General features: G+C 37.9%; 1 protein-coding gene across 2 annotated transcripts in view; it reads right to left on the bottom strand.

Annotated features, from left to right (window-relative positions):
- neb (kinesin family member nebbish) overlaps positions 1–12307 on the bottom strand; it is a 213331-nt gene that overhangs the window by 43005 nt on the left and 158019 nt on the right. Inside the window, exons 9-10 of one of the 2 annotated variants that reach the window (XM_083138418.1) lie at positions 2454–2614; positions 1257–1451 (exon numbers count right to left, since the gene is read on the bottom strand). In XM_083138418.1, the coding sequence (XP_082994544.1) occupies positions 1257–1451; positions 2454–2614 (356 nt within the window). The remainder of the gene's footprint in view (positions 1–1256; positions 1452–2453; positions 2615–12307) is intronic. The other variant, XM_083138419.1, reaches the window with a different exon arrangement.

The following is a 12307-nucleotide window of genomic DNA, read 5'->3' as shown; positions in this document are numbered from 1 at the left end:
TAAAGCACTGAACAAGAATGCTACATTCACTCCTTTTAAAAAAATGTGTATACTGATAACAAATGAATACTTATATTGATCTAATTCAATACAAGGAAAAAACAATTTTAATAGGAGGTGAGTTAAGACTGATTCACTTAGGTTGGACTCACCCATATGGTGGCAATACCACTGCCAAGACTGGTGAACAAATTAAACCCATACAAATAAAGAATATACTTTTGTCTGGCCTCAGGTAAAACATACATACGAAATCTAAAAAAAAACAAAAAAACATGCTTTTATATTTAATGTTTGAAACCTCAAGTTTTGTCACGTATTGCACCATGTCTTAATTAACACATACTGGGTGGTCATGATTAAAGTTGCCATACTCAGGTCCCTCTGGAGCCCATTCGAAGCAACAGATTGCACTAAAACTTGGCATCGAGGCTATGGAGATCGTGGGGAAGTGAATGCTGATGAGAGAAAAAAAAAAGTTAAAATGTTCACCACCAGGTTGAAATGTGCTGAAATCTGGTGCACAGTGAACAACATCCTAGAAAATGCTTCATCTGATCACTTACGCTTCCAAAGGGTAATTCACCCTGACAAGGTGCATATTGAATACTGCTGTACCAACATAAACCCAAATTACTGAATGTTGATACTTCAGTGCTACAATGAACTACTTTTTTTTTCATCAGAATTCACTTCCCTATAGTCTCCATATCCTCTACATCAAGTTTCAGCACAATCGGTTGCTTCAAATGGGCTCCAGAGGGCTCTGAATAGGGCAGCTTTAATTGTGGCCACCAAGCACAATTTTATTTGCCATCAGTGTAAACACTCCAGTGTCTTGCGAGATGTGAAATGTTTGTGAACAATACCCAGAAGCCATATTTAGACAGGGCAACATTTGAATTTCCCTGCCACAACAAAAACCTGCTTACCTCACTGATACAAGTTAATACTGTGACTCCACAAAATAGGCTATTGGACATGCTTTAACTACACTTCTGCTGCTAATAACTTAAAGATGATGGAGAGATAGACCTTTTCTAAATTCTAAAAGTTTGTCTTGTTTCCCCCCCCCCCCCCATTCTAATATATATGCCTGTTTCATATTTCCTCCATACCAGAGTATATACATTTACTGTGAAACATGATAGGTTAAATTTTAAGTCAACTATCTCAATTCAAAAGATAATTTGTTTCCTTTTTATGTCAAACATACTAAAATTTGAGTTCATAGCAAAATATCAGAAAAAGCACACCTTTCCGCTTTTGCAAGTTGGTCAACACTTTCTCGCAACTGTTTCCTCAGTCGTTCTATTTCTGCTTCCTTGTTTTGAATTTCATGTCTAGCTGCTGAATTATTTGTAGACATAATATGCGTAGGAACATTACTTTTTTGCTTTTCAAAATTTTCTCTCAGTGCTCGAAGATGTTCAACCTCAGCTCGCAAATCTCTGTAAAAATATTGAGAAAGAATTTAAAAACGTCCTTCTCATTCAATATCAAGAGATTAAAAAATAAAAATACATGCATGCAAGGAAAATAAAAAAATATCTGTTCTTCATTTTGATTTCCCACTCTTCACTTCGACAATTTAATTGTATAAAGACTTCTTCATTAATGTAGAAACGAGTGAATATGTACTGCATGCACTTCATAATCTGACAATTATTGATAAGGGACATTTCAAAACCTCTAATTTCAGAGAGAATATAATGCAGTTGTTGAATTTATTCCTTCTGGTTGATATCAACTACACTTCCAGCTATCTTCTTTCAAAATTCTCATCTTGGGAACATGTGGAAAAGTTGCAAGTAATTTTGTACTTATTTCTTTCCTGTTGTCAGGTAGTAGATTGATTCTTGATTCTATACAAATTCTGCATGTTGAGGAATAAAAATTACAGTGTTTCTACCAGCACATGCCATTAATACTGCATTATTAATTGTTGAAATCAAATTTAAACAAATAATGAAAAACATAAAATAAATTGATAATGTCTGGTTTGTTGTTTGGTGTATATCATGCTATATTTAAGAGATGCAAGTTTGCTTGGAAAGAGGGTACTTGCATGAAATTTATCTTCTTATGTCAGTGAGATTGATGAGACTAAAGCTCTTTAAATTAACTTTAGACAATAGGTAATACAATACAATGAACAAGCAACATCTTCAACTTCCAACATTTTTGTGCAAGTTCTATACTGGACACTAACCTTTGTTTTGAAATGATACACATATGTCCTCATCTAAATACATCCTTGGGTATCTACATTTGAATTATGAAATTTGTATTCAATGGTATAATTATGGTAAGAACATAGGTTATCAATTTATCCCTCTTAAAGTTGTGCAAACTTACTCAATAGAACTATTACTTGAGGATTTCATTTCTCTAACCAGACAAATTATAAATAATGAAGTGTAACAAAAACTATGTAAATCACAAAAACTAACCTGATTAGACGAGCATGGGGATCCTCATTTACATGGACCCTATTTACAATACTTCGAGCTTGGCAAGCATACCGCAAAGTAGAAAGTGTGTCTTCCACATGATGGCTAGAGGGGCTGATGGTTGCTAACATGGCAGTTCTAGAGTTTCCACCAAGACTTTCCTGGAAATAAGCAAAAAATAGCATGGTTGTAAAACAATCGAAATAATACTGGTATGAAGATATACAAAATGATGCAAGCATTCAAAACAACTATACACCTCACAAAAAGTTTGGAATATTATTATATTAGGCACAACAAGTTTGGAATATTGTTATATTAGGCAATAAGAGATAGGCACGGTGCTATATGTTGGGGAGAAGACAAGAACGTCCAGGAGATAGACAGATACCATGTGTTGTTGCATTCCAAGACTGTGCCTATCACCTAATGCCTAATATAACAATATTCCAAACTTTTTGTGAGGAGTGTCTATGGTTCGCTGCAGAAGTAATTTCAGCATGCCCGCCAACAGGATTTTTTTTGGGGGGGGGCAGCAGTGCTTAAAGTGGGATGATGCTTTCCCCAGTGAAGAAAAATCTCACAAAGCATTCCCAGCACTAAGATAATTTGCATGGCCACTAAATCTGCTGTCTTTCACAGAATCCCTTGTTCATGTTTTCACACTAGTTTCAAAATTGGAATTATATGAGGTCTTTCCGGATATCTCAAGAGAGCAAGTGCCCCCCAGCACCCTGCTCTGCGGATGCCCTTGCTGGTTAATATCAATATATTAAGAGAGTTAATAAAATCAATTTTAATTTTAATATTGCATGAAGCAATTGAGTTAACAAGCATAGAGCTGACAGCAAAGTCAAGCCAAGATAAGCACACATAATTTCGAATGTAAATTAATTGTTTATTAAATATCATACTATTTGCTATAAATTATTGCTTTGTTCGATGCTGAAGTGTTTAAAGCCTGACAAACAAAATACCTTGAATTGTTTTGCCCATTTTAGTTTTAGGCCCATCCATATTGTTTTCTCCAGGCCTCACACTTACCTGATTAGGTTAACCACAATGGGGAGGTAAGAGGTTCTTTGTTAAAGGTACAATCCCAGCATTCAACTGATCTGACTGAGGAAAACCCAAACCTGACTCAGAAGAGTTGGTCACAATAATTAGAAAGGAAAGATAAATTGATTGATTTGTTGTTCTAAGTCCACTATATGCACAGAAAGGCTAATCGGGACTGGACCTACAGTTTAAAGTGGGATCCGAACCACTATGTGCCTCCACCGGGTATCGAACCCGGGACCAAAAGATAAATTCTCTCCTGTTCTTATCTGATGCGTTGAACCCTGCCATGAAGGTACATAGACAGGTATGGGACTAGTGTCCTACACATTTTCGAGCTCGGTCATACTGATATGGTGACGCTCTGGCCTTCTGCACCTCCCCCCACCATTTTATGTTAAACAAGTAAGATTATTTTTGTGCACGAGTGTGTTACCCGATGCGTAGCAAAGTATTTTAGGAACAACACTTGAAAAAAAATCTTGAAGGACTAACTAATGAAAAATTTCTTTGTAATCGAAGATCATAATACCTTTTAAGGTGTGGTAATATTATAATGGGATTGAGATACGAAACTCTCGGATCCGGATCCGAAACTGAAACTTTAGGACCCGGATCCGTTTGGCCATCCCTAATGTGGTTCCCCTTAAGCCTAACATGTTTCTATCATGACCAATTTTATCCAACCTAACTCATTTAGTTTAGTTTTTATAGGGGTGTTAAGGTACTTTTGAATCACCCTGTAGGCCTTTGTATGTGGCTTTGTCAACATGAGATCAATAATTACACACACACATACAACGTGTGTGTGTGTGTGTGTGTGTGTGTGTGTGTGTATATATATATATAATGTGTATGTGTGTCTGTGTGAAGGTAGGTAGGGGGGGGGCTCTGGTAATATTTTGCGGGATGACCCAAGATTTGTAGATCCGGCACTGTCACTTACATTTAAATTTTCAATTGACTGGATATATGAAATGTCTGAGAAGGGGATTGTATCCGGTATGAGTTGGTATGAGTTCGTGCGAGTGTGTATGTGTAAAGATCGTCTTACTAGATTGACCTTTTTGACTCTTTATGCAACCATGAAAAGGGGCTGGACTGAACGCAACTACCTTCTTTGCTTTCTAATTTTAAAGTCGAATCCAAGTAGAAGATATGCGTAAACCTTACATCAAGGTCATGGTAAAAATCTTTGTCCAAGGCCAGCAGTTGTTTAAATGCTTCGTAGAGTGCACCTTGTATTATTATGTGAACAAATCTGACGAAGTACAGCACACAGTACAAAGGGAACAAAAGTATCAACATACATTTGGATGTTTCGTGTTTGAACAAGGTTGCATGCAGCTGGCACGATTGTCAACAAACCAGCTTTTCGTGCTTAACTCAAGGTCATGAGCATCCTAGTGTCCATTCATCAATTTCAATTTCAATTTCAATTTCATCATATCATCACTCATCCCCAGTTTCGCAAATTAGCAAAAAGTGGCACAAACGCGAAGTAAAATAAAACAAGCCAATCAATCATCCACTTAGCGCATGCGTAGTCGGACTATAACTTCAACTTGCTATCTTGATTGATTGGATTGGTGTTTTAAGTCCACTTTATGTACATTAAGGCTAATCGGGACTGGACCTACTCACTTACAGTTTAAAGGGGGATCCGAACCACTATGTGAATCCACCAGGTATCGAACCCTGGACCATTCGATTACAAGGCGACGACGTTATCACTTCGCCATCAAGGAGGCCCAACTTGCTATCCTGTAGTCACTTAGAAGGAAGATAACGCTCGTATCTACACGTTTAAATTTAGAGTGATTGTTGATAAGGGGGAAGGGGTGCGTTTCTCGTACTAATAATGTAAAACAATCGCAATCTTCAGAGAAAGTAGCGTATGGGGGCGACAATTTTACACTAGCCTATAGGCGGCGAGTGGAGTCAAAATGCTCCATTGTAAATAATTTTGCAAGCATTTGATTTTCGTCACTTTTAAACATTTTACACGATTTCTTTCTAAAGCGTATTTGCATTGCTGTAATCCTCCATCAAAATGGTTAATCTTAGAAAAAATTATTATAGTCAATATTCAAAATATTCAAGTATAAAAATGTTACGGAACTGATAGTGTGGGGTTCATTCTCATCCTGCCAAAATTCTATGAAAATACTAGTGGATCAATATGAACCCGCTCTACCACTACAACAGGTTTATGCCATTGAAAGTACTAGGAAACAAAAAATCTGTACTCAAATTCTGGTTAAAACACGGGCCTTTGTGTTTTGTACTCTTAACATCTCTTCGTTCTAGTCGAGGGCCATCATGTAACTAACTATACGAAGGAACAGGCAAGCACAGCAATACAAGAAAATGTCAGGAAGAAACGTAAAATGGCATTTTGCTGACATCTCGTAATCAGTGAAATAAACAAGGAAAATGAGTGGCACTGACCGCTGAAATCAGCTTCACCTTTGGAGTTGGAAACATTTCCTGGAAAACACTTCAACGCAATTTCGTGCGAAAGAAACGCACGCGTACCACTTCAGACAATGTAAGTCACGTTTGTTACTTTATTACTGTAATAATTTCAGCTAAATAAAGTCAACAATATTTATAACTCCACACACAGAAGAAATGGGCAAATTAGTTCTGATATCGATTCACAGACATGCCTCCTCACACAATGCCAAACATGTTCCCAAGGATTATTTATTTACTTACAGTGGGATAAAACGGGTGACGGGCCTCCCCGATGGCGTACTGGTAACGTCGTAGATCTTGAAATCAAGGTACCCCGGGTTCTATCCCAGGTGTTTGGATTCCACCTTAAAATGTAGGCCCAGTCTCGATTACCCTACATGTGCATTAAAATGGACTTAAAACAAAAACTCAATGTAACCATTTTGGGAGGCACTCAAATGTCAACTTATATTTCCGAATTGCAGACTAACGAAGTATTGACACCTATCAAAGAATCAGGATAATTCGCTGTAGGGTTGTATCCTCTCCTAATACAGTGTCGACTATTAACATAAATGTGAATATTCTAGTTCTTCGCTATCCGCATGATAAGTTTTAAACAGGATACCTCCTTTTAAATCGCAAGCCTTTCACTGTAGTTAGTTTTTGATAAGGAGTTTTTTCCTGCATGTGACATGCTCATAATTTCAATTTCAATCAGTAAACTTATCAACGATTTAATTTACATTCCAAGAAAGCCATACTTATTTGTTTATGAAATTCCAGATTTTTACAGACAGAAGTTGAGATTTGTAGAAATTCACAATCAAAAGCATCTTCCATTGTATGACATTTATTCTATTCTTACTCTTATGGCGCTTGCAGTCTACTTAAATCTGTCTTAACCCGTTCTTCCAGTTCCACACATTCATGTTTTTCGGGTCTGCCCGTAATTCCCTTCATTGTTTCGTAACTCGTTCAATAGCGTCCTTGGAGCGGTTGGTGAGTATCATGCCTCCTCCTTGCCCCTTTAGTCCAGTTTTCCAACAGAAGAGCATCATATCTGATGCAGGAAAAGATGGTAAAATATAGACCCGATTGCGAAAAAGGGACAATTCCCAACTCCTTCAGCTGACACTGTATCTGCTGTTTAAATCGGGAGCCGAACCACTGTGAAATCTGCTTCACCGAAGATCAAACCTAGAATCTCTTGATTAAAATGCGATAGCGTTACCAGTACGACACCGAAAGTTTCGCAGTGACAGGCCTACATAGCATGGTATTTGTATTAAAAAATAAAATAAAAAAAAGTTGGGTGGTTTTCTCCCTTTTGGATACATATAATACCATGCTTCGAAAGAAGTTACTGACATTCCACCCCTCTCCAACACTGGAATTTTTTTGTCAAATACCACACTGGAATTTAATGCAGTATACTAGTTCATTTGGTTTTTAGCACCATGTATTAAACTAGTTTTTAATATAGATATTTGTAAACTGTTCACTTCCTGGTTCTCTCAGTTAAGACAATTACAGCAGAAAGTGGTATCCCCAGTATTCAAAGCACGTTCAGGCCAAACATCATCTTACAATTCTACCAACAAGGATTGTTTCTCCGGCATCTTTTGACTATGACAACCTGTTGTCCTAGTTGTTTGGAGAAACTTTCACACGCTCAATTTGACTGTCCATTGTAGAAGGAACATCAACAGCCAATTTTGGACTTCTTTCCCGTGACGCACTAGTAATGTGGATTTGCCATTTGGAAATGTTATTACGTTCGTATCTTCTTATAGGTTTATCTTGTCATGACAACTGAATCTCTTTTCTCTCCTTTCTTTAGATATGTTTCATTGCCGCTTTTCAATATTATTGGACTTTTAAAAAGAAAATAATAATTGTTATTAATTAATTATTAATGGGTATTTCCGTACGAAAACTGCGTTGTGTTACCTTTTTGACGAAGCTTACGACACCAGCCACAGCTGCTGTACACTAAAGGTTGCCTTGCAAGGATTTCGTAACTTTTTTCATTATTTATCTTGAAATGTGTATATTTCATAGGTTTGTTTTCAACTGTACGTTCAAATTTTCGTAATAAAGTTGGCGTACGCTCAATTCTGTGAGCCACTGTAATCAGGCACGTATCCAGGAATTCCTTTCGGGGGGGGCTCAACACCAATTTTTTTAAGGGGTATAGTAAGAACCTCACAATTGTATGTTTAAAACCAGTGGTGGCAATTGGGTTCAAAAACGGGGGGGGGGGAGGGTGGTGCAAGGAAAGTTTATTTTCTCTTGGTAGACAAGGCTTAACATTAACAGGGCATAATATTGAGGCAAAAAAATGGGGAGCAACTATCCCTTAAATCGTCGCCACTGTAAGGCTGTCATTTTAATCAGAACGTGAAATCGGAACATTTTTTACCACTCGACTCCTCTGTTTCTATGCATTAACATTGTGTACCGGAACCATCTCAGTATGTGTGTTTGTCCATTTCTTCTCATCAAGCATAAAAACATCTATGGTGTCTTTGAGTGTTTTTTACGAAGCTGTTACACATGCATGGGATGGGTAATCCACTCGACAACGCGAGATTCAAATTGTGGGCTGCCAACTGACGCAGACAGCTCTCGAATATTTCTCTGATTCGAGCCTGAACACCACTAATGTGTCTTGTCCTCCAATGTTTGCAGCTCTTATAAAAGCCGAAACCTACGAAATTGTTCAGATTCAGGCCTTAGCATTCACAAGTGTTCAAAAATGACTGTCACAGCTTCCGCTGTCTTGTCATATATCGGCACGAAACAAAGGAAGTCTTCTCGAATACAGCTGGATCACGAAACAATCAATGCACAATGAAACCTTTCGTTCACAACACATCTAATGTTTCGTCTCCCAGTATGATCAAATGCTTATTCATTTATCTCCAGTGACGTGCCCAAGGGAGGGTTGGTGAGGTCATAACCCCATTTGATCCAGTATTCCTTTTCTTTAAAAAAAGAAGAACGTCAAAGACAGGAAAAAATTGGCAAAATCAGGACTGACCACCAAAAATAGTATGCGTAACCCCTCTCCCTTCCGAAAATCCTGGGCACGCCACTCTTTATCTCGGACACATTTTTAAAAATCAACTCACCAGAAGTTTTATCATTCCGTATTGGAGATTGAAGTAAGATGCGTTCTTCCTGCAGTTTTGGATATGATCCTTTGCGGTGCTGTCTGCCTGCCTTCACACCTAACCTTAACAAGGCCCTAATTTTCCATCCTTGTGACTTGGATTTTGAAGACTTAGGAAGGTTTCAGACCGAAGGAAAAGGCGATACATGTCCATTGGAATGGGCCAATCAACAGCAACGTTTCACACCGTAGCGACACAAAAGGCCTCACAAACCTAATTTCGAATTAAAATCCTCAGGCGACACGGTGTGAAATCTCCCGTATTAAGCCACTGTCATTGTCACCTCGAAATAGTAGCTCTTGTTGACCACAGAAGAAGAAAAAATCTCCTCAACCGGTGGGAATGCTCCTCAGTTTTATTCTCTCTCCTATATTTTCTGTGCTTGTTCACTATACAGGGAACACCTTACGATTTGATATAGTACACAGGACATGTAGCCTACTATGTAGACATTTTAACGAAAAATCGGTTGAAATCAAGGATGGCTAGGTGGCTCAGTTGGTAGAGCCCTGATTCGGGTCCTGGTAGAGCCTGCAATTTCCGCCTAAAATGTCTACATATGCAACATCTTCTTGCTTTCTCTTCTTGACATTCATAAAATTTTCGGCTGTCTCTTTATGGTAGTTAAGTGTTTGAATGTGTTTCGAACCCAGTAGGCTTAAACAAAAGTATTTTTTTATACCATGAAATTCTCGGACTGCATATACGAAATTTAGTTCTGGCAAAACTTAATCATTACTGAAAACTTTGATTTTCAGTTGATCTATGCAGCTTATTTGTGTTTTTATAAACCACTCCAATATCCGGTTACACTGAGGTCCCGGAAGTTCTGCAGTCGTCAATGTCTTCATTTTCCGAATCACTATATCTTATAAAGCAACCAGAGGACGCTGACTGATCACTAATCAAAAAATTGAATCCGCGTATTTATATCCTCATTATATTCTAGAACGTTCCTCAGATAAAACGATTCCTTAATATTGCCAGTAGGTGACTCCTTCTCTCATTCAAGAACGTACCATCTCCCGCCTTCCAGAGATTTGAAATTACAACGAATCGCCCTACGTGTGGCGCTACCTTTGTTGTGCAGCTTCCAAATGCTGACAAGTCTCTACATAGTGCTCAAGTGCGCTGCGACAACACCGAAAGCGCAAGAAAAGTTTACGTGCAATATTATGAACAACATGGTTATAGAACATTCTCCGTCTTGCCTCGATAATTGGCTATCTCCTTAAATCATCGTCACATTATTCAAAAAGCCAAAAGCCTAATTTTATCTAGTAAAAAATAAAAAATATTCTGGGAGTGGCTCGAGCCACCTCAACCCCACCTTGGATACGTGCTATTAACAATAACAGGGTTATATAACATTCTCCGTCTTGTCTCGATAATTATTTCTCCCAAATTATCATCACATTATTCAAGAAACCAAAATCCTAATTTTATCTAGTGTAAACAGAAAAATTTCCTGAAGGGGGGCTCGAGCCTCCTGATTCCCACCTTGGATGCGTGCTATTAACAATAATAGGGTTATAGAACAGTCTCCGTCTTGTCTCGATAATTATTTCTCTCAGATTTATAAATCACATTATTCAAGACGCCAAAAATCTAATTTTATCTAGTGTAAATTGAAAAATTTCCTGAGGGGGGCTCGAGCCACCTCATGCCCACCTTCGATACGTGCTATTAACAATAATAGGGGTATAAAATATTCTCCGTCTTGCCTCGATAATTATTTCTCTCCTTAAATTATTTTCACATTATTCAAGAAGCCAAAAACCTAATTTTATCTAACTTAAACTGAAAAATTTCCTGGGGAGAGGGTCGAGCCCCATGTGCCCCATCTTGGATACGTGCTATTATCAATAACAGGGTTACGGAACATTCTCCGTCTTGCCTCGATAATTATTTCTCTCCTTAAATTTTTGTCACATTATTTTATTTCACACCACAAGAAACCAAAAACCTTATTTTATCTAGTGTAAACCTAAAACTTTCGGGGGGGGCTCGAGCCCCCTAAGCCCCCCCTCTGGATACGTGCCTGACTGTAATGCTTACACTTTACCAAAACTTCCTCATAGTCTTGTCTCCATCTTATCTTTTATACTACGTGTTCAGAAACAAAAGCGTCTGAAGTTCTTGCACAATTAGAACTTGGAATTTTTGTGCTACTCTATTTTAAGGAATCCGGACACGGTCTTTCCGTAACTGAATATTGTTGAGTCCCCATTCTTCCTGAATTAGAAAGTAAATGTTATAAGGGCTAAAACAAATTCTCATTTGTCACAGCATCTTATTTGCTCGACAAAAAAAAGTAACGCATCGTGTTTGTGCAGAGAGCTGAAAATGTATTGTGTTGCTCTTCCCTTCACTCAGTCACTTTCTCGTCACGCGGAGAACAGGCCCGTTCACATAAACACAGGAAGAGGTAACTGCACTCGCTCGGCTCTTCCGCGTTCACGTTTGCTGCTTTCTCTCAATGTCCTTCACCTTGCCATCATGATGTCATTCAAGAAAAGTAGAAGTAAGGTCGCAAACACCTACATAAGTACGAGAATTGCTCTCCAAAGGACTGTCTCGTTCTGCCTTTAGTAAAATATAATGCAAGGTGTGTATACAACACGAATATAGGCTTATCGGTAATTTACGATAATTTCTCTAAATAACCAGTAAATTAGTACAAAATGTTGTATTTTCTTATTAATATGGAAGTATAATTCATACAGTCGTCATTGGCGTCGGGAGAGGAAGTAGAACCGTTCACTCGACAACCCCGCGCTTCCAACCTGGAAACTAGGGCCGTTCATTTGAAATTAGAAAAGAAGCTTATTCAGGGTGGCTACAAACAAGCAGAAATGAAATTCCCTGACTTTTCCAGGTTTTCCAGGACAAAATTTACATTTTTCCCTGACAATTACAAACTAAACTAAATCGATGTTTTTGCGAATGGAAATAATAAACTCATACAGATCGACGTATGGTTTTGTTAAGTACCAATATTATCTTCTTTGAAATTGACTTAATTTCTCTATTTTCTATGATTTGAATTCAAACTGCAAAATAGTGAATTTGAAAAATTATTACAATTCACAAGCTAGGGAAGGATTACGGAATTTTGTAATAAGCAGTAAGTTTAAAATAAAATACTTGATTATT

Source organism: Lepisma saccharinum, chromosome 1, assembly GCF_977018435.1.
Source record: "Lepisma saccharinum chromosome 1, izLepSacc3.1, whole genome shotgun sequence".
Taxonomy (NCBI): domain Eukaryota; kingdom Metazoa; phylum Arthropoda; class Insecta; order Zygentoma; family Lepismatidae; genus Lepisma; species Lepisma saccharinum.
This window is presented reverse-complemented; position numbering and strand designations above follow the sequence as displayed.